The sequence below is a fragment of the Peromyscus californicus genome, unplaced genomic scaffold (genome assembly GCF_007827085.1).
Source record: "Peromyscus californicus insignis strain IS unplaced genomic scaffold, ASM782708v3 Scaffold_15__1_contigs__length_86483966, whole genome shotgun sequence".
Taxonomy (NCBI): Eukaryota; Metazoa; Chordata; class Mammalia; order Rodentia; family Cricetidae; genus Peromyscus; species Peromyscus californicus.
Genome location: NW_026294447.1, coordinates 47,463,400 through 47,483,637, shown reverse-complemented (window position 1 = coordinate 47,483,637; position 20,238 = coordinate 47,463,400). Strand labels below are relative to the sequence as shown.

The window sequence follows — 20,238 nt, the reverse complement described above, 5'->3', positions numbered from 1 at the left end:
AGTTATAAATAATTCGTCAAGGGTTTGTGCCACTGTCTCTGCATTACCCAGATGGGGTTCCCTGGAAGGTGTGCATTGCAGTATTGAAGTTTAGATGTAGACAGAGTAGTTATTTTGAATAATAGGCAGCTAAGACAATATACGGTAACACCACACTGGGTGGCAAAAGCCTCCTGGCTTTATTTGTGCTCTCTTTTCTGTTCCTCCCTCCTTTCTTTGTAGCCCAGGTTGGTCTTGAACTTGCTATCCCCTGCCTCAGCCTTCTGAGTGCTGGTATTATAGATATGCATTGCAATGTTTGGTACATTTTTTTTTATGACTCTAAGAGCAGCTTGCCTTGGCTCATTTACATACTATTTAGATTGATCTCAATTTTAAGTGCATTTTTAACAACTCAAACTTTGTACCCCTACATTTAGCTACAGTCGGAGGCAACAAGATGGGCTTGGGTTTGCATCCCTAAAAGGTAGCTTTTTAGCGGCACTGGCTGCCTGCAAGCTGTGTCTGATGCTTTACCTGTGCTCACTGGAGCCTGTAATCAACTTTCTGTTTTCTCTGCTGTCTGATTCATGAGGAACCAAAACAGTGCTCATGAGACATTTGTTGGGTGACAACTTTTGTTTTGTTTTGTTTTTTAAATTAGTGTTGAGCTAGTTTTCTTTAAGTCTTTTCCAGTTTATTTTTCATCTTGTAAATGTATTGACTGTAATAATATACTAAGGGGAAATGGGGCAGAAAAGATGACTGGAGAATTATCATTAGGACAATTTGGAGCTACACTGAGAATTAAAATACCCACCAAACATCTCTCTTCTTGCCAGGTTTGATGCACATTATTTAGAAAATCACTTTAATTCTCCTTTCCCCCTACTTTGTATCCATAGAGATTATCTAAATAGTTATATATTTGACTTGTCTGTGCTTTTACTGCTAGCACGCCTCTTGAAGCGAATTTATGTTAGGATAGTATAATAACAGCAGAAAAAAGGGATCGCTTTTGCTTACGTTTCTTTGTTTCGTGTGGGTTCGTGCATGCAGTAGCTTGCATGTCAAGGCCAGACAGCTCGCGGGAGTTGGTTCTCCCCTTCCGCTGTGTGGACTGACTTAGGTTGTTAGTTGTTCGGCTTTGCAGGAAGTGCCCTTACTTGCTAAGCCTCGCCAGCTCCGTTTGCTTGTTGAGACAGGGTCTCATGTAGCCTAGGCTGTCCTTGAACTTACGGTGTAGCGGAAGATAGCCTTGAAATCTTGATCCTCCTGTCTGTACCTCCCAAGTTCTGCTGTGGTAGGTGCAGGCCAGCATGCCTAGCATGAAGCATGTGTATTAGTGAGGAATATTATCGGTGGGTAGCAGAGATGGCCTGTGGTTAAGAACGCTCTGAACTGCAGAGGACTAGAGTTTGGTGCAACCACCTGTAGCTAGAGTTCCAGAGGATCCTTCCAGGACATCTAGTACCTTCGTCTGGCTTTTTTGGCACCAGGCATGTACGTAGTATACAGATATATGCACAGGCAAATATCTATGCACATAAAATAAATAGGTATTTGAGTTAAACTGATACACAGGCCCAAAGGGTCTCAAATTTATAAAACTTAAAAACAAAACCAAAAAACCCATAGCCCATTTTTTGGGATGAGATATACGAATGGTCCTATGGTAGAGCAAACTGGTTAAATGGTCAGAGAATGAGAGGCTCTGGTTTGCCCTCAGTTTTGTGAGTTCTAACCAAGATGACTTTCTGTACAGTAGCACAGGAATAAACTTGCCTTTGTAGTGCAACTTTGTTCTTACCTTGGTTATCGCTCTTATCTTTGGGGAATAAAATGTTTCTATATGTTAAAAATTCCATTTAATCCTTGTTTACTCTTTAGAAACATGTTGGCATTTAGTCCTAAAATCAAATGCCCTCCTAGTGTGCATTTTTTATTAATTAAATTTATTCATTTATTTTACATCCTTACTACAGTTTTCCCTCCCTCTTCTCCTACCATTCCTTTCCCCCACCTCTCCTCTGCCCCGCCCCCAATCCATTCCTCTGTTTCTGTTCAGAAAGGGGCAGGCCTCCCATGGGCGTCAACAAAGTATGGCCTATTAAGTGATGATAGGACTAAGCTCCTCCCCTCATATTGGTAATGCAACCCAGTATGAGGAATAGGTTCCTTCTAGAGTGCATTCCAACCAGTGCCGCATCTATGTTGCTGCTTTGTCTTCAGCCTCAGGACACAGACTTGGGAGAGCAGGGACTGTGTTCTCTGGTTCAGTGCTGTATGCTTGCACCCAGGCTATCACTGGACACCTTGGAGGTGATCAGTTAATGTGAGCTGAAGGAGTAAATGAATTGAGGACGTCTAAGAAATACAGATAGCCTTGTTTTATTTTTATAGTTCATAGAGTGGTGCCAGGAATCAGACCACATAGCTTGTTACATGCTACGGCAGTGTTTTACTACTTAGCTACATCACTAGCCCAAGAGGTTTTTTTTTTCTTTTTTAGTGCAGGGGATGGAACTTGCTAGGCAAGGTCTTTACCTAGGAGTTAAATCCTCAGTCCCAAGTATATAGTTTTAAAATTATCTTGTTTATAGTGGTCATATGCTTCATAGTATCTGATTAGGATTGTAAATGGGAAAAATGAGAGTAGTTTGTTCAAGTAGACAGTGGTCCTGTTCACTCCTTAGACTTCCTTTTAATAAATCTCCAAATCTTACTTATCATTTCATGATATGCTGAAATGTTAAAGCTACAGTTGAAGGAACTTGGACATTCAAAGAGTTACTTGGACTTCAGCTTGATGAAATCGAGTATAATTTTATTTGTTATATTCCTGAGTCTTCATTTATATGTGCTACTGTTCTGATATTGTATATTACCATATTGCCTATAAAATAAAGAGTATGCAGTGTGATTAAAGTGAGAAGAAAATGGAGAAGAACTAAACAGAAAGGGGAGGGGTTGGCTGTGCTGAGGCAATGTGGCCACCGCCATCTGCTAGAAGGGAGAGGTTCCATCCTTTATTATTTATGGCAGACTCAGTGTGGAGGTCGGCTCAGCGCTCGAATTAGCTTCGAGCTTTCTAAACACCTTTGTTAGATGATCTCTCCTCGGGATAGACTTTATCTTGGGCTGTCTCCTCTCATCTCTGTCCTGATGAAAGACTTCTAACTTCAGCAGGGGAAGAAAGGCACCAGGATAAAATTATATTTCCAATTTTGCATGGGATTCACTTTTATTAAACTTAATGCATTAGTGGCTTTAAAAACCCTCCAGCTAATTTGTGTATCTCTCTGGTCTATTTTAAAAATAGCACAGTCAAAAAGAGTCTCAAAATAATTAGACAAGAGATGACCTGGGAATTAGGAAGAGGGTTGTGTTCTGTTAGGATTTGGACCTGCCTAGCAGCTGGCCTCTGTTCACTGAGTGAGGCAGCCATATTGGCAGAAAAGAAACCAAGCTCTGTTTAACTTTGGTTTTGCTCTAGTTACACAGTGGGCAGCTATCTACAGATTTAGGAGAGCAGTAGTGAGAATTTCTAAATAGCTATGAAGAAGTCATCAAATATTTCTGAAGGTTAGTGTGTGTGTGTGTGTGTGTGTGTGTGTGTGTGTGTGTGTGTTTTAACAAACTAGGAAAGAAAAAGATAATGTAAATATCTGACACTGAAAAGCTCCATAGAAATCTAGTTAACAATCACTGTAAATAAATTTATGTAAGGATTCCAGAAACTTCAGTGTTTGAGAGGCACCTGTTAGATGCCTTTTCCACAAGTGGTTTTCCACAAGAGCAGACAGAAAGAGTCACCAGGAAGAGTTTCTTATAAAGTGTAGGCTCTTATCAAGAAAGTTCTGGAAGGTAGGTACAAGGTATGTGCAAGACCTGAAGGGAAAGCCAGTGATTGAGGGCGGATGCAAGGCACATAGTTCTTGTGGTTCTCCATGCCCTTGTGAGGAGGGCAGAGTGCTCCTGGGAAGAGACTGGGGTTTGCTGAGGAAGTCCCAGAGCTGGTTGAGGTAGGTCCTGGAGTGTGAATTCAGAGGTGGATCTGTTCCACAGAGGAAGTGCAGACAGAGCTTTCTGAAGACCCATAAATAAGGGTAGGTACCAAAAGAACAAGAGTGGAAAAATATCTGCTTGTAGTTACAGGTGAAGAAACTACAGTTAATTTGAGTATTGTAAAGTTTGGTAGAAAACAAGTCATTCAGAAGAGTCATCTCTGGGAAATGAAACACTCTGGATAACTTTGTTCAATAAATAGGGCTTATCTTTTTTTAAATATCATTGCTGATCTCTGGAAATATTTATCAATTTCTCTACCTCTCTTTTTATTGTTGTTTTTGTTTGTTTGAGGCAGGTTCTCACTGGAGCCCAAGTTAACCTGAAACTCACTGTGTAGTTCAAACTAGTCTTGAACTCACGTCTTACTACTACCTGAGTGTTGGAATTGTAGGTGTATGGCCACTATGTCTGGCTATTTAAATTTTTGTGTTTGAAGTAGCCAAGTCCATCTGTATTTAAAGGAAAAAAGTAATATACATAGAGTAAGTTTAAGATCCTTTAATTTTAGTTGTAAGAGATGATATGCTTTTGGGAGGTTAGGGGTTGGTTTTGAGTCAGGGTCTCACTGTACAGCTCTATTTGGGAACTTATTATGTTGAATGCCTTGAATTCAAGAAATCTGCCTGCCTTTGCCTCCCACATGCTGGGATTAAAGATGTGTGCTACCATGCCTGGCTAAGACATGATATACTTAATTTTAAAAAATAAATTAATTTTATTATTTCATGTATATGTTTTTGTCTACATTTATGTCTGTGTACCATGTTCATGCAGTACCTGTAGAGACCAGAAGAGGGTGTCAGATCCCCCTGGACTGGAGTTACGGATGGCTGTGAGCTTGCATGTGGGTGCTGGGTATGAAACCTGGGTTATCTGGAGGAGCAGCCAGTGCTCTTAACCAATGATCATCTTTCCAGCCCCAAGAGAGGATGCACTTTCATAACCCGATCAGTTTTCAGTCCTACAGCATGTCTACTTTGGCCTCAATATGGTTATAGAAAAAAAATATGTTTGACTTACAAAGTAGAGGTGGGAGAATTGTGAGTTTGAGGCCGACCTGGGCCATATGGTAAACTTGAGGTCATCTTGAGTTGCATAGTGAGAACCTTTCTCTCAAACGAAACTGAATGTAAATGTGAAATAAGTGCCTAAAAGTAATGTGCATAATAGACCAAGTATGGTGTATGTTCATTGTAAAATGTGGGCCTTAGGATGGAAGACGGAATCAACAAGTACACTTTAAAAAAAGTATTATACCCACTCTAAATTGTTATTATTATTTTCCCCTGAGACAGGGTTTCTCTGTGTAGCCCTGGCTATCCTGGAACTCGCTAAGTAGACCAGGCTGGCCTCAAACCTGGAGATCCACCTGCCTCTGCCTCTCAAGTGCTAGGATTAAAGGTGTACGCCACCACTTCCTGGCTCATCCAAAATCTTGAAATTATAAGTAGAAAACATTTTTGGAGGAAGGAAACAATAATTAAATTTTGTTGGCATTTGGCAGAGTGGGCAAAACTAAATCATCCCTCAAAAATAGGGGAGGAGTATGACCAAAATATATTATATGAAAAATTAAAAAAATTAAAGACAAATATAATGTTCTTCTTGTAGCAACATGCATTTATGTGGTTTCCCATCCATCCCCCATTCTGGAGTTCTGAGTTATTTCATGCTCAAGAAAACAAGTTGGACTGATTTCTTCCAGTTCACAGCGAGCATCTGCCCACCGGAAGCCAAACCTAGAACTTTGGACTTGAAGTATCGAGCCCTTTCTATTAAGCCAGGTTTTTCTGTTCTGTAAATTGCAATAGGTAGGAGCAGTAGTTGCTTTCTCATAAATGTGATACATGGGTGACAGAAAACAATAGGTCTGGACTTTTGGCATATTTACTTCATGGAGTTAAAAAAAAAAAAAAGATACCCATGCAGCTTTTCAAGCATAGGTGTGTGTGTTGGGGGACCTCTCCCTATGTAGCTCAGCCTGGTCTGGAATTCACTTTGTAGCCCAGACACAAATTTGTGATTCTCCTACCTCAACTTCACACGTGCTAGGCTTCTAGGCTTCACCTGTGTAGCTAACTATAGGTTGTGTGTACAGCTGCCTACCTGATATCGGAGGACAGTGTAGTATGCTGTAATGCTTTAAAATTTTTAACGGCATAAGAATTACCTAGGAACTTAATAGCTTTTTTAGGGCTCCAGAAACCCCAAGTAATTCTGGTAAGGGTGGCACACCGCCTTTGGAGTTAACGCAGGATCTCCATGGTTCTTGGGGTACAGCTGGATATATGACGATCAAACTGTTCTATTCGTATGCAGTGTCTTGGGTGACAGGAATAAGGGACTAGTCATAAAACCGAACTTAGTGAATTCCTACAGTATTCTAGTTTGTAGAAATAAAGGGGCAGTAGTGCCGTGGATAGAACATTTTACTTGTAGAAAGTGATAGACTAATATTAAGACATCTTTTTTCTTTGTAAAAATGATAAGATAAATGTTGACTATCCATGGAAATGAAAAATAAATGTTTAGATTTATTTTATATGTATGAGTATTTTGCCCATATACATGTATGTGTACCATGTATCTGCCTGCTGCCCTCAAAGGTCAGAAGAGGGCATGGGATCCCCAGGAACTGGGATTTAGATGGTTGTGAGTGACCTGGGTCCTCTGCAAGAGTAGTCAGTGCTCTTAAATGCTGAGCCATCTTTCTGGCCCATTAAAATGCACACTTTAATCCCAGCACTCAGGAGGCAGAGGCAGGCAGATCTCTGTGAGTTCAAGGCCAGCCTAGTCTACAAAGCGAGTTCCAGGACAGCCAGGGCCACACAAAGAAACCCTATCTTGAAAACCACACACACACACACACACACACACTTTATTTTTGAGACTGGGCCTTACTTTATAGCCTAGGCACAATCCTTCTGCCTCCACCTTCCAGGTCTGAGCTACTATTACTATGCCCAGCTTAGTAATTAATTAATGCATTTATTTATTTATTTTAATTTTTGAGGCGTGTTTCACTGTGTATCCCACCAGGATGGCCTTGAACTCACAGTGCAGCCAAGACTGGTCTTGAACTCACTGGAGTCCTCTTGCCTCAGCCTCCTAAATCCTGGGACTCTAGGCATTCGACACCATGCCTGGCTTAAAGTTCATTTTTATTTAATAAGCATTGCAGGCCAAATAAAATAGCCTGAGTTATTTTAAAGTTTTGTTGATGCTATGAAGTTAAACTACCCAGTATAATGATAGCAGCTTTTCATTTGAGAGCATTACAATGGAGTCATCCTGAGAAGTCAGTTCCTCAGTGGCACTAGCCACATTTCAAGTACTCAGTTGCCACCTGTAGCTGCGGGTTGCTCTTTTGGACAGTGCCACTGTGGCACACGTCCATCACTGCACAAGCTTCCATGTGACAGTGCTGCTCTCGAGTCTAGAATGGCAGAGCAGGGATTTTCCAGTGGCCTTGGCCTGTGAGTTGATTTTGAGATAAATATTAGCAGTGATTAGAGGCTTCCATTTCATCTGTTAAGGGCTTTCATACCTGTTCAGGTTGACCGGCCAGGGCTGCTATTGACGTACCCTAAATAGTTTTACTATCCAACATGTGGAGTCTGAATGCCAGTTTACTCTGTGTGTGTGTTGGGGTGTGTGTATGTGTGTGGGGGGGTGTTAGAGTCTTGGTGTGTAGGTAGCCCCGGCCTTGAACCCGTAGCAGTCTGTTGTCTTAGCCTTCCAGGTGCTGGGGTCACAGGCATGTACCTCCATGCCTGGCTCCGGTCCAAAACTTCAGACTCTGAATTAGTAACCCAGTTAGGTCACTTTATTACATGAGGTGTGATTTTTCTTTTTCTTCATGTAGGGTCTGTGTTTGTGTGAGAGAGAATGATAGGAACACACACAATGGGAGGAGGAGGGAGGGAGGGAGGGAGGGAGAGAGAGAGAGAGAGAGAGGGAAAATCTCCATCCACATTCTGTTCTTTAATTCAAAGTTCATTCTTCACATTAAACTATTCATTTAAAACATCCCGGTTGCTTTGAATTTTTATCAAATGCACTTTGAGGGGCAATGTAAGGCTGTGGGTGCATCTGTTACTAAAATGTTTGACATTTACATGAAGTAGTTTTATTTATAGAAGCCAAATCCCAGAATAGTGAGAAGTTGGGTTAGCACCATGGTTTAGAATTATACTGGGCAGGGACTACTTAAGGCTTTTTAGGTACTATTAGTTATAGGGCAGCTGAGACGGCCCAGAGGGTAAAATTTCTTGCCATGCAAGCCTGAGGACCTGAGTTTTATTCCCAAGAACCCATTGTAGAGAAAAAGAACCAACTCCTAAAACTCATCCTCTGAACTCTACACTGGTGCACACACATGAACTTGCACACACACGTTAATATATTTTAATAATGGTAACTTTAGTGTTTTGATAATGGAAAAATTAGGGTTTTTTTTCTTCAGCATTTTTGTTGTTAGTTTAAGAAATGACATACAGTTGTCTTTTTTTTTTTCTGCCTCTGTTTCCCAAGTACTATTCTCTAGGTGGAGCTTGGCATTCCTGTTTTTTTCTCTCCTTAAGCCTTGGCTATTGCCCCTTTCCTGAGAGGCAGTAGGAGGCCACTACCACTTGGTCCCGGTCTTTGGCGGTGGAAATCGTTGGAATCTTTTTGTGCATGACTGCCTGCTTCAGTGACCTTCCTTCCTTCCAGATCACTTACTTCAGCCTCTGGTACTACAACAAGCAGAATCAGCGTCGCTGGGTGGATTTGGAGAAGCCCCTGAAGAAGCAGCTGGACAAGCACGCGCTGGAGCCCACTGTCTACTTTGGAGTGGTGTTCTATGTGCCCTCCGTCTCCCAGCTGCAGCAGGAGATTACCAGGTGAGAGGTCCTCTGCTGCCTGGATTTAGAAAGTAGAGCATTGAGGTCCGAAGAGTGAGCTGAGGTCAAAGGCCCTCCAGATAAAAGCCCGTGACTGACTTTGCCCTCCAGCCCACAGTTTTAGTCACCACATTACTAGGAGGTTCTGGAATGTGGTATGTCAGACTGAATTATGGTTCACTAGGCCCAAAGGCACAGGAAAGGCGGTCGGCTCACCCTGGCGGTGAACTCTTGCGATAGCCTCTTTAGTGGTTTCGTTGTTCTGTTCTGGTTCCTTGTAATAAGGAAACGGGAGAGGAGAGATTTAAAATGTGTAGTCATAAACTCTGTCCTCTACCCAAGGAACTGGCGGGTCTGACTCCAGGGCTGTGTTCTGTAGCTGTGTTGGAGCTAACGTAGGGAGCGGAGGGGCACAGAGAGGGGAGACGTTTATGGTCAGAGGCTCTTAGCAGGTAAATACACTTCAAGGGTGGAAGCGAGGAACTGAGGGTCTGGCTTTATTTCACCCTCCTGGGTTACACAAGGTCCTTTTCATGCCCGTGGATACTGCACTCAGCATGCTCCTTCTGTACCCCTCTGCTGTCCCCGTCTGTGTCCCTTCCCATCCTCTCAGTTCCCTTTGTTCCCCAACAGTTTCATTTCTGCTTTCATGTTCTCTTACATAAATGACCTTGTTGAGAAACGTGTAGAAAGCATGCAGGATTTGTCTTTCAGAGACTGACTTAATCTCCTAATATGATTAACTCCAGTTGCATCCATTGTTCTTCAAATTCATAACTTCATTCTTCCTTATACTTTGAGAATATTCCCTTGTGCCTATATTCACCACTTAGTTGGGTCTAGAACTTAGCTATTATGAATTCTTTTTAAAAATTTTCCTGAAGACAAAGTAGTGAAAGAAGTTTTGATTTTTCAGCTCTGGGTGAAGCTCTGTACCCATGGAGGGACCTGCCAGGCACACTTAGGGCCCATGGTTTCTCCTCCAGGCAGTGGTGGTACCAGCATACCTTTAATCCCAGCACTTGGGAGGCAGATGCAGGTGGATCTCTGAGTTGGAGGCCAGCCTAGTCTACAGAGGGAGTTCCAGGACAGCCAGGACTACACAGAGAAACCTTGTCTTGAAACATTAAAAAAAAGGGGGGGGGGAGGGAGAAAGAAATACTAGCTTTGAATGCTTGAGCTTGCCTAAGATATCTAAAACTTAGCACTCCTTTTTATCTTGTGAACCCTACTTCATAACATTACTTTAGAGCCAGGCTGGGCGATGTTGTGTACTAAACATCATGTACCTTTATCTTTGTCTCCTGTATCTTTCTCATATTCATCTGACTCTATGAAGCTCTGGGGTGCCCGAGGCTGGGGTGCACTCTGTCTACCCCATGCAATCTTAGGATTTGCTTGTAGATCTGTTAAGGTGGTTGGTATCGCAGCCTCCTATTACGCCTATTTATGTACACGTCTTGTCTCCTTTCTACATCTGAAGTCCATGTTTTCTTTGGCTTTACCTTCCATAAAAGCTAGACTGCCCTGCAGATAGTAAGAATTGCTGCTGCCTCATGCTAGTGGAATGCTGTTTGAGTGTGCCAGGTAGTTATCAGAAGACATTAGAAAACTGAGATCAGCTAGTAGGCATAGGCACAAATGAACTGTGAACAGGTCTGAAATACAAATATTGAAGAGAGAAGTGGAAGCCAGGAGGAAAAATATGAACTGGCCACTTAGCTCATTTAAACATTTACTGAAGATACTCTGTGGTCTAAGAGCTGTTAGGTAGTCATTTGAATCTGACCCTGGAGGAGTTGCTCACTCACAGCCTGGTGGAACTGGCAGCTCATGTCCATAAGTAGTCACAGCATCCTGTGACAACAAACATTTCATTCCTAGGGGTGGAGCGTGGAGAACTTGACTGAGGGAGGAAACAGTTGACTTCTTGGTAGGCTATAGAAGGAATTTTCTAATGGGGGGGCTGGCTTGTGGAAAGCAGGGAGAATAGAAAGTTTCAGATAATACCTAGAGATGAGAGAAAAGGTTTTAAAGCCTGGTGTGTACTAATCATAAAGACATCGTACAACGAGGAAGACTTTTTCAGTTAGTGGGGTGGAATGACCAAATTTGTGTCTTACAAAGACCATTCACATTGGATGATCAATCAGAGATGAAAAACTTCTGAATTCAATTGGAAGTGGCAGGAGACCAGTTAGGAAGCTGTTGTTAGAACAGAGCCCAAAAGCATGAGCCGTAGAGTGGGATGAAAAAGGATGGTGTTATTGGGTTCAGCCAGCAGGGCTGCTTCTTGATTAGGTGTAGAAGACTTAGAGAAGTCCTATCAGTAAGAATCAAGTATGGTCATGAGTGTCCATGACCAGCCTTCCAGTTCCAAAATGAGTTCCCAGGTCAGTCATGCAGACTTGTGTGACAGCTCTGCAGTACAAAGTCCCCAAGGATGCTGGCTCTTTCAACATCTAGTCCCAGTCCCTAGGTTCCCTCGGAGTCTAAGATGTCTGGTCAGGTTTTAGCTCTCAGAGCTGGAGAGTCAGGAGGCAGAACAGTGATTTCTAGGGAGGGGGAAGGTGCAGGAGGATTGTGTGTTGTGCAAAGGAACTCTTGTGGGCAATTGGTGGTACTGAGGCTCTTTATCCTGTAGTAGTGACTTCATGTATCTTTTTTTTTTTGAAGATTTATTTATTTATTATGTATACAGTATTCTGCCTGCATGTGTCCCTGCAGGCCAGAAGAGGGCACCAGATCTCATTACAGTGGTTGTGAGCCACCATGTGGTTGCTGGGAATTGAACTTAGGACCTCTGGAAGAGCAGTCGGTTCTCTTAACCACTGAGCCATCCCTCCAGCCCTTGTGTATCTTTTTTTTTTTTTTTTTAAAGACTATTATGTCTACAGTGTTCTGTCTGCACATATCCCTGCAAGCCAGAAGAGGGCACCAGATCTCATACCAGATGGTTGTGAGCCACCATGTGGTTGCTGGGAATTGAACTCAGGACCTTTGGAAGAACAAGCAGTGCTCTTAACCTCTGAGCCATCTCTCCAGCCCCCTTGTGTATCTTTTATATGTTAAAACTGTACTTTGGAGCAATTTATTACGTGCAGTCATACCTCAAAAAGATCTTATAAAAACCCACTCAGGGCTGGAGATGTAGTTGAGTGTTAAAGCACTTGCCTAGCACTCAGGGTTTATTCCCCCTACACCAAAGAAACACTCCACCCCCCCCCCAAAAAAAAAAACATTCAAAAGTCCTTTAGGAAAAAAGGCAGAGAACAAAAATCTGATTCATGTCTTCAAAACATGAGGATTTGTCAGAAAAATGCAGCCACAAGGTAGCAGAAAACTGTCACCCACATGATGGGAACTTAAAGGAACTTTTTTTTGCAAAAGGTAGGAAATTTTGAGAATAATGACTGGATAGATTGAATTCTTACAAATTCCCAAATTGATAGCATGTAACCTCATTGAATACTACAGGAGTCCATTTTTTGTTACTTATAACAATAGTGTTACGCCTGTATACATTTTAATGGAGAGAGGCTTATCTTGCCTCACCACTCTGGAGCATACTGTGGCACTGTCCTGGTATGTCATTTACAAGGAAACTTTCACATGGGACTTTATGCAAAGGTTATTGAGCTAGCAATGAACAATTTACAGCATATGTGAAAGAATTGGCTCTCATAATAAAACCCATTCAAAGCTAAGGTAAGAAAAGGTTGTATTGGAAGCCCAAGTTAATTTGGCCCATGGATGTTGCATTCCAGGGAAAGAGTCTAGAATGATGATAATGGAGTATGTGGAGCATTCCTGCTAGATATACCTCCCTGAATACAATCTCTTTTGGTTTTGGAAGCCTTGTAGAAAGTTGCAGGTTTCCCCTTCTGACACCCCGAGTTACAAGCATTCTGTTTCACTGATTGCTGGAAACCTGTGATATCTGCTAGATGATAGAAGGGGAAGGCTGAATCTAGATTCTTTTTATTTGAATGGATGGTGTGTTGGTCAGGCCATTTGGTAACAAAGAGCAGACTTAAAGCCAGCTAAAAGGGTTACACAAGAATATGTATGGATTCTGGAGAATTCGGATATGCTCTACACTTGGACTGCTCAAAGGCACCAAACCTAGAGAGACTCAGGTTGAGGTGGCATCATAAACTGCACTGGCAGAGACACTGGGCCAAATCTAACACTGTCTCCAGTGTCCAGAATGATGTTGTAGAGCAGTGGCAGGCCATAGCACAGGAATAAAAGGAAGCATTACGTTTTACTCTGGAGCTTTATCCGAATGGAGAAATGATATGATGAAACATTGCTGACTAATTGAAAGCATTCTGATAATCACAGCTGCTGCCTGAGTGCCAGCACATGTCTGGTGTTGTTAACAGCCTTCTACATGCCACTTGGATATGGTTGGCCCGGTGAAGGGATGGTTACATCTTCATTTTATTGGTAATAGCATGTGAAGCTACAAACTGTGACTTACCCAAAGTCATGCAGAGTCCTAAACTGGAGAGCTGGGATTTAAACCTAGGTGTGCTTGGCATTAAAGGGGCAGACAAAGTAACCCTCCCTATGTTATGGAATGTTAAGAAGGACTTTTAGAAGTTACTCTTTTTAGGATTACACATTTAAAAACTTAATGAAATATCTTAAGTTTACTTTCCAGGGCTAGTGAAGTTTTTATTTAACTAAAGTCTTATATCACCAACTTACAAATGAAATTTAAGAGTAAAGATTGGTCTTTGAGTGTGCGCTTTCCTTACTATAAAGAACTGATAGCTTTAAAGAATTATAAAGAACTATATAGATATCATAAAGAAGTGTAACAAAAATCCAGGACTGTTCTACAGGGTGTGTGACAGGTGGTGAGTTGTCCTATAGATGACTTTAACTTGGGCTTTTTTCCGACGGGTATGGGGCTTGCTGGAGATCAAGCCAGGCTCACATTCTAAGCAAATGTTTACCCCAGTGATACATCCCTGGTCCCTGGTTTTAGCTTTGAGATAGTTAAAGCAAGGGATAAATTCATCTCATTAAACAGATTAGATGATGTGCTTACGTTATTGTGGTATTCTTTTCATTTTTGGAAGCATCTAGGGTTACAGTTTTGTTTGACAATGTATGTTCCTCTACTAAACTGTGGTAAAAGTGCACTGTGTCTTGGTCAGATTATAGTGATACTGATTTCATAAACTCATCCTTTCAAATAGGTATCAGTATTACCTGCAGCTGAAGAAAGATATTTTGGAAGGAAACCTTCCCTGTACACTAGAACAAGCCATTCAGCTAGCTGGCTTAGCTGTTCAAGGTAAGCGGTGCGTGGGAAGTGATAATTCTATCAGATTAAGATGTGTGTTAAAACAAAAAACAGTAAAGGATTCTGAGTGTAACTGATTTTTTATATGAATTGTTATGGTATTTATATATTAGTGGAATATTATGTTGGGACTTTCTTGTAGAAAGACAATTTGGATTACTTCAATGAAATGTGAGACTTGTAGACATTTCTGAAAGATTAATTATGTAACATATCAAATGTATGTATAGAAAAGTCAAAGAATTTAACATGCTAAGTGTTAATTTCACTCCAAGACTTGATTTGATCCTAAGATTTTGGGAGGAAAGATCTTTCTGTCAGTGAGGTTTATGAAACTACATTTTTTTAAATTTCAAGTTTATCCCATTTTTTTTAATTTCTCAAATAACTATTCTAGATTATAGAGCATCATCACTCATAATAGTAGTAGTTTTGTATTTAATAATTGTTTTTAATTCATTCAACATTGTACATGTCTAATGTATTTATATATCTATGTGTATATCTATGCTCTGGGGAAATTTCTGCTGGTGCATTATTTCAAGTGGTAAATAGCATTTAACCATGGAACTAGAATTTAATCAAAAGAAAAAATAAGCTGGGCTGGATGGCATATACCTTTAATCCTAGCAAGGAAGCAGATCCATGTGAGTTCAAGGCCAGCCTGTTCCACATAGATAGTTCCGAGCCAATCAAGGCTACACAGTGGGACCATGTCTTCAAATTAAACAAACAAAACACAAAAGAAAGACAAAATGATAAAATTCTTGCAGATACTAGCAGGCATGGACACCTGTCATCTTGAGATAAACAAATGTCTGACACCGTGGTGTGCCATTCTTTATATGTGGCCTGAACGTGAGCATTCGCAGGGCCCATTCCCTTTCCCCACTCGGTCTCCTCCTGACACCTACACAGTAGCACATGTCACACACAGGGTGGCTGTGCTCACTTCATAGACATTTTCCCAAGCCAAGACACATGAATCCACCTAAGAGCTACTCTAAGAACTTGCTCTGTTATCTGTCGGACAGATTTGGCTTCTGAATCATAAGCATGTCATCCACTTTACTTACGATTTTTGTTGTGCAAATGTGTTGTGAAAATTCAATGTAATCAACATGCGCATGTTTATCCTTTTGTATAGCTGATTTTGGTGACTTTGATCAATATGAATCCCAAGACTTTCTTCAGAAATTTGCCTTGCTCCCTGTGGTAAGACTTCTTTTGGCACTGGACCTTCTTTTTACATGGTTTATTCCTATACATGTAGCAATCCCTGGATGTCCACATGGTAGATGTTCTAAACAGGACTAGTCCTCTTTCAGCGTCCTGTGAGCCAGTCTTCCCCCAGTTGTAGTCTTCTCGGTCTTTGTAAATTCACAGAACAGAAGGGTGTTAGTTAGGCCGGGCAGTGGTGGTGCATGATTTTAATTCCAGCACTCGGGAGGCAGAGGTAGGCGGAGCTCTGTGAGTTTGAGACCAGCCTGGTCTACAGAGTGAGTTCCAGGACAGCCAGGGGCCAGAGCTACATAGTGAAACCCTGTCTCAAAAAACAAAAAAGGTGTTGGTTACTGTGCTGTGCCTAAAGACATTCTTTCCTTTGATTATGTGTCTAAGGAGAGGGTTTTGTTTTCAGTTTTGGAGAATAACAAAGTTAATGTTGGAATGAACTTGGCTTGTCATTAGTGTTGAAAACCCTGCCTTCTACTTTCTGAAGTTACTGTTGAAGAAATGATGCAAATATCTCATTGAAACAGCCGAGGAGGGTGGAATGTTCTCCTGAGTGAGTGGGTTAGCACTGAGCTCAGAACTGGCTGATGGGTGTTACCAACCTTAAAACTCAGCTGAACCTTTCCCTGGAAGGAGCTGGGAAGGCAGGGCAAATCTTTGGGCTCCTGAGCAAGCCACTTAATTCATTAGATGCATCATGACTCTATAGAGAAGCAGAGATCCCCGACTTCAGTACTGTTCAGAATCTTGCCTGAAGTGAAAGAGCGGTTCACTCTTAACACATGCATGTGCTTACTGCTGTGTGTTTCCTTCAGGGCTGGCTACAGGATGAAAAAGTGCTGGAAGAAGCAACCCAAAAGGTGGCCTTGCTCCATCAGAAGTACAGGTAACACTAGGAAAAAGACGCCCAATTGATGGCTGCTTGAATTTGGAGCACGCTTTGCACATTACACTTTCCTGTAGTTCGTTTGCTGTTATAGTGACATTCACTGTGTGCCAAATGCTGTTCTAAGTACCTTCATCCGCATCATTTCAGTTGTTAGCCATTTTACCAATGAGGAAACGGAGAGTCTTGAAAGCAGTCGGTCCTTAAGGTCCCAGTTCATCGCCCCTTAGATTAAAAGTGTAATGGTAACTAAAACTGTATAAACTAGTGCATGATCATGGAAGTTTGTCTTTTACAATTCATTCAGCCCTCCAGGTGCTCTTTCGTCTGTTTTCCTTCCTTCCTTCCTTTCTCCCTTCCTTCCTTCCTTCCTTCCTTCCTTCCTTCCTTCCTTCCTTCCTTCCTCCCTCCCTCCCTCCCTCCCTCCCTCCCTCCCTCCCTCCCTTCTTCTCTCCCTCTCTTTCTTTTTCTGTCTCTTCTGTCTTTCTTTCTTTTTTTTTTTTTGGTTTTTTTGAGACAGGGTTTCTCTGTGTAGCTTTGCGCTTTTCCTGAATCTCGCTCTGTAGACCAGGCTGGCCTCGAACTCACAAAGATCCGCCTGTCTCTGCCTCCTGGGTGCTGGGATTTTTCTTTCTTTTTTAAAAATGGTGCTAGAATTTGAACTCAGGGCCTTGTACATGATAGGCAGACACTTCACCACTGAGTTATATCCTCTGCCCTTGAGATTTTTGAGAACCGTTGACCTCAAACTTGCTATCTTGCTGCCTCTGCCTCCCAAGTGCTCGGATTAGAGGCATGCATCACGATGACCATTGCTCCCCAGTATCAGTATGCTTTCTGAAGCAGTGTTTCTGTCCTCTGGGGAGCAATGATGAGAGTTCATGTCAGTTGCCTGTACTTGTCTATGCTGGTCCTCGTTGACTTTCTTTGATGGCGGTTCTCTGTTGACTGTAAAGATCTCCTGAGATGCTAGCTCTTACTCTAAGCCAGTACACAGTGTTCCAGATACTTTATATAGTTGTGTTCCGATAGCTCCAGGATTCTTTAAGGAGAATATTACCTCCATCCCAGAGATGAAGGAAACCAAACTCAGAATGACTCAGGTCTCAATCTTCTTTCAATCACTTCTACCATACAGCAGAGACCTGAGTCATTCTTGATGGATGGTAGAAGTGATTGACAGTAGGTGTGTCTGGTTAGAACCTACGGTCTTTGCCGGTGGTCTCTCTCTGACCCTGCTGATGCGAAAGAGTGACCTCCGGAAGCTGCAATCCTCTCATCTCTTCCTGCATTCCTTCCCAAGTGTTCATGGGTATTTCCTCAATCTCCGTGAGTTGCTAATCCTACCCTTCTACCTCTATGTCCACGTGAAGCATTTTTTTCTCTAGTGCACTTGATCCCTCAGGCACGAGTTCTCCTGCCTTTTGTCACTTTACTTCATTCATTTGTACTTTTATTGAAATAATAGGATGTAGGAACCTCTAAGTACTTTCTATCCTTGTGAGGCAGAATATTGGATGGTTTGGCTTAAAGATAAATAGAATAATTCTCTCCCTTCCAAGAATGTATTCCCAGCAGTCTTAGGCTAGGTAGCTCTACTGTGTGAGTAGTTAGTAACAGAATAATGGGTGCCATGGAGGAGAATGTAGACAGAATGTGTTAGAACTGTATGGGACAGGGGTGGGCATTGGGGACACCCAAAATCTGACAGGAAGAATGATACAGACACTGAGCCCTGGGGACACTAGTGATTGCCAGGCCCATGTGTGGATGATAGGTATATGATAAGAGGCATCTACATGCACAAAGGTTCAGAAGTGTGAGGAATACAGTATATTCAAAGAAATGTAGAGAGTCAGGGATGGCTGCAGTGTGAGGTACCTTGGGCACATGGGATGTGGTGGGGGTGGGGTGGGGCAGCAGACGAGGCTGGAGAGGTGAGGCCATGAATTTGAGTGCCCTTCCTTCCTCATATCTTTCTAGTGCTCCAGTCATCTGAACTAAAAGGGATTTACATCTAGACTCTTCCTGCCCTTATTTCTTACATTTATCATTTAGTCTTTAGAAACATTATTTTAGATTTATTCATTTTATTTTATATGTATGAGTGTTTTGCCTGCATGTATGTGTGTGTATCACGTGCTTGCCTGTGGAGGTCAGAAGTGGGCATCAGATTTCCCGGAACTGGAATTACAGGTGATTGTGAACTGTCATGTAGATGCTGGGAACCTAACCCGGGTTTTCTGGAAGAGCAGCCAGTGCTCTTAGCCCCAGATCCATCTCTCCAGCCCCATCACTGGTTTTTAGAGCAACATTCTCAGTATTTCCTGATGTTAGGGTAATGAAGCAACCGCTTGCTGGTTTAGGTACAAACTCCTGGATTTGCTGTGAAGGTGTCTTGGGAGCCGCTTCGTCTCTTGCTTGTTCTCCTGTTTGCCCAAAGCATTAGGTTGTATGTACTTGCGCTCTGCACTCAGCACAGTGCTTCATAGCGAGCCAGGTTTTGATAAGTATTAGAGGATCAGTATAACCAATTACAGATGCTTACAGCTGGAAATTGATGTACAGCTTTTAAAAAAAAGCATTATTTAAAAAGTTTAGATTTGGGAGCGATCTCACTAACATCTTTTGGGTTGCAGAGGGTTAACAGCTCCTGAAGCTGAAATGCTGTACATGCAGGAAGTAGAGAGAATGGATGGCTATGGAGAGGAGAGCTACCCTGCCAAGGTAAGTATGACCACCTAAAGTTAAGCTCAGTAAGCTGGGCATGTCTCTGTGTACCTGTACTTTCAGCCACTCTGCTGGCTGAGATAAGGGAATCATTTGAAAATAGAATAGAAAACGGAGTGAGGTCCTACTAAAAAAACAAAACAACCAGGGTGGGTGGGGGGAGATGGGGGAATGGATGGGTATGACACTTAGCTATTTGAGAAAATAGCATGGCTGAGGTCTTTTTGACCAGAAGTTTGTAGTAAGACACAATCCTGTGTGTGTAATTTGTGTGTAATTTGTGGGGTTCTTAAGAGTCTAAACTTGGCTCGGAGGGTTAAGGCACTTGCCACCAAGCCTGATGACCCGAGGTTGATCCTGGGATTCCCATGGTAGAAAGAGAGGACCAACTCCCACAGTCTCTGTCCTCTGATGTCTACATGTGCACTGTGGCATGTGCACACCCACATACAAAGTAAATAAGTGAATGTAATAGTAAAAGCATGTTTTAGAAAGAGAGCAGACTCCTCCTGTCTCCATGCTTACCAGTGAGGTGCGTGTGCACCATTCTGACTGCTGTGTCTCTGAGTGGCTGCCCTGCAGGTTGTCTGTCTGGGAAGCAAGTTCAGTGCCGTGGATACGTTTGTCCTCATGCAGCTGTTTGCCGAGGGTTTCCCCTTGTTCTGTTCTCTCCTGTTAGGATAGCCAAGGAAGCGACATATCCATCGGTGCTTGTCTTGACGGCATCTTCGTGAAACATAAGAACGGAAGGCCGCCTGTGGTTTTCAGGTAGTTTTCTGTTTTGTTTTAAACGCCTAACAGTAGTTATTGCTGACACATCTCCCCTAAGTTTTCATGGAAATGGAGATAATTCTTTTTCTAGCGTTAAATGTTACCCAAGTACAGTGGTTCATTAATATGCTACCGTCTTCAAAACCAAATGTGCAGAAAAAAGTGCTCATGGTGATGGCCTGTTGGTAAATGCTTAAAGATGTGTGACCCTGTTGTCACAGAGAAGCCATTCTTTGTTTTGATGGGGATTGTTTTTCATTTGAGTTCTGGTTTCTGGGACTATTTATTCACTATGGAAAATCTAGGCTTTCTTTTGATGGTAGGATGTAACAAAATTACTAACTTGCCAGCGTCTCGGCAAACTT

The 20,238-nt window shown here is 42.2% G+C and overlaps 1 protein-coding gene across 1 annotated transcript in view; it reads left to right on the top strand.

Moving 5' to 3' along the window:
* Ptpn21 (protein tyrosine phosphatase non-receptor type 21) overlaps positions 1–20,238 on the top strand; it is a 62,166-nt gene that overhangs the window by 14,253 nt on the left and 27,675 nt on the right. Inside the window, 6 exon segments of the mRNA XM_052738714.1 lie at positions 8,764–8,933; positions 14,147–14,244; positions 15,401–15,468; positions 16,302–16,372; positions 19,012–19,099; positions 19,782–19,870. Coding sequence (XP_052594674.1) covers positions 8,764–8,933; positions 14,147–14,244; positions 15,401–15,468; positions 16,302–16,372; positions 19,012–19,099; positions 19,782–19,870 — 584 coding nt within the window.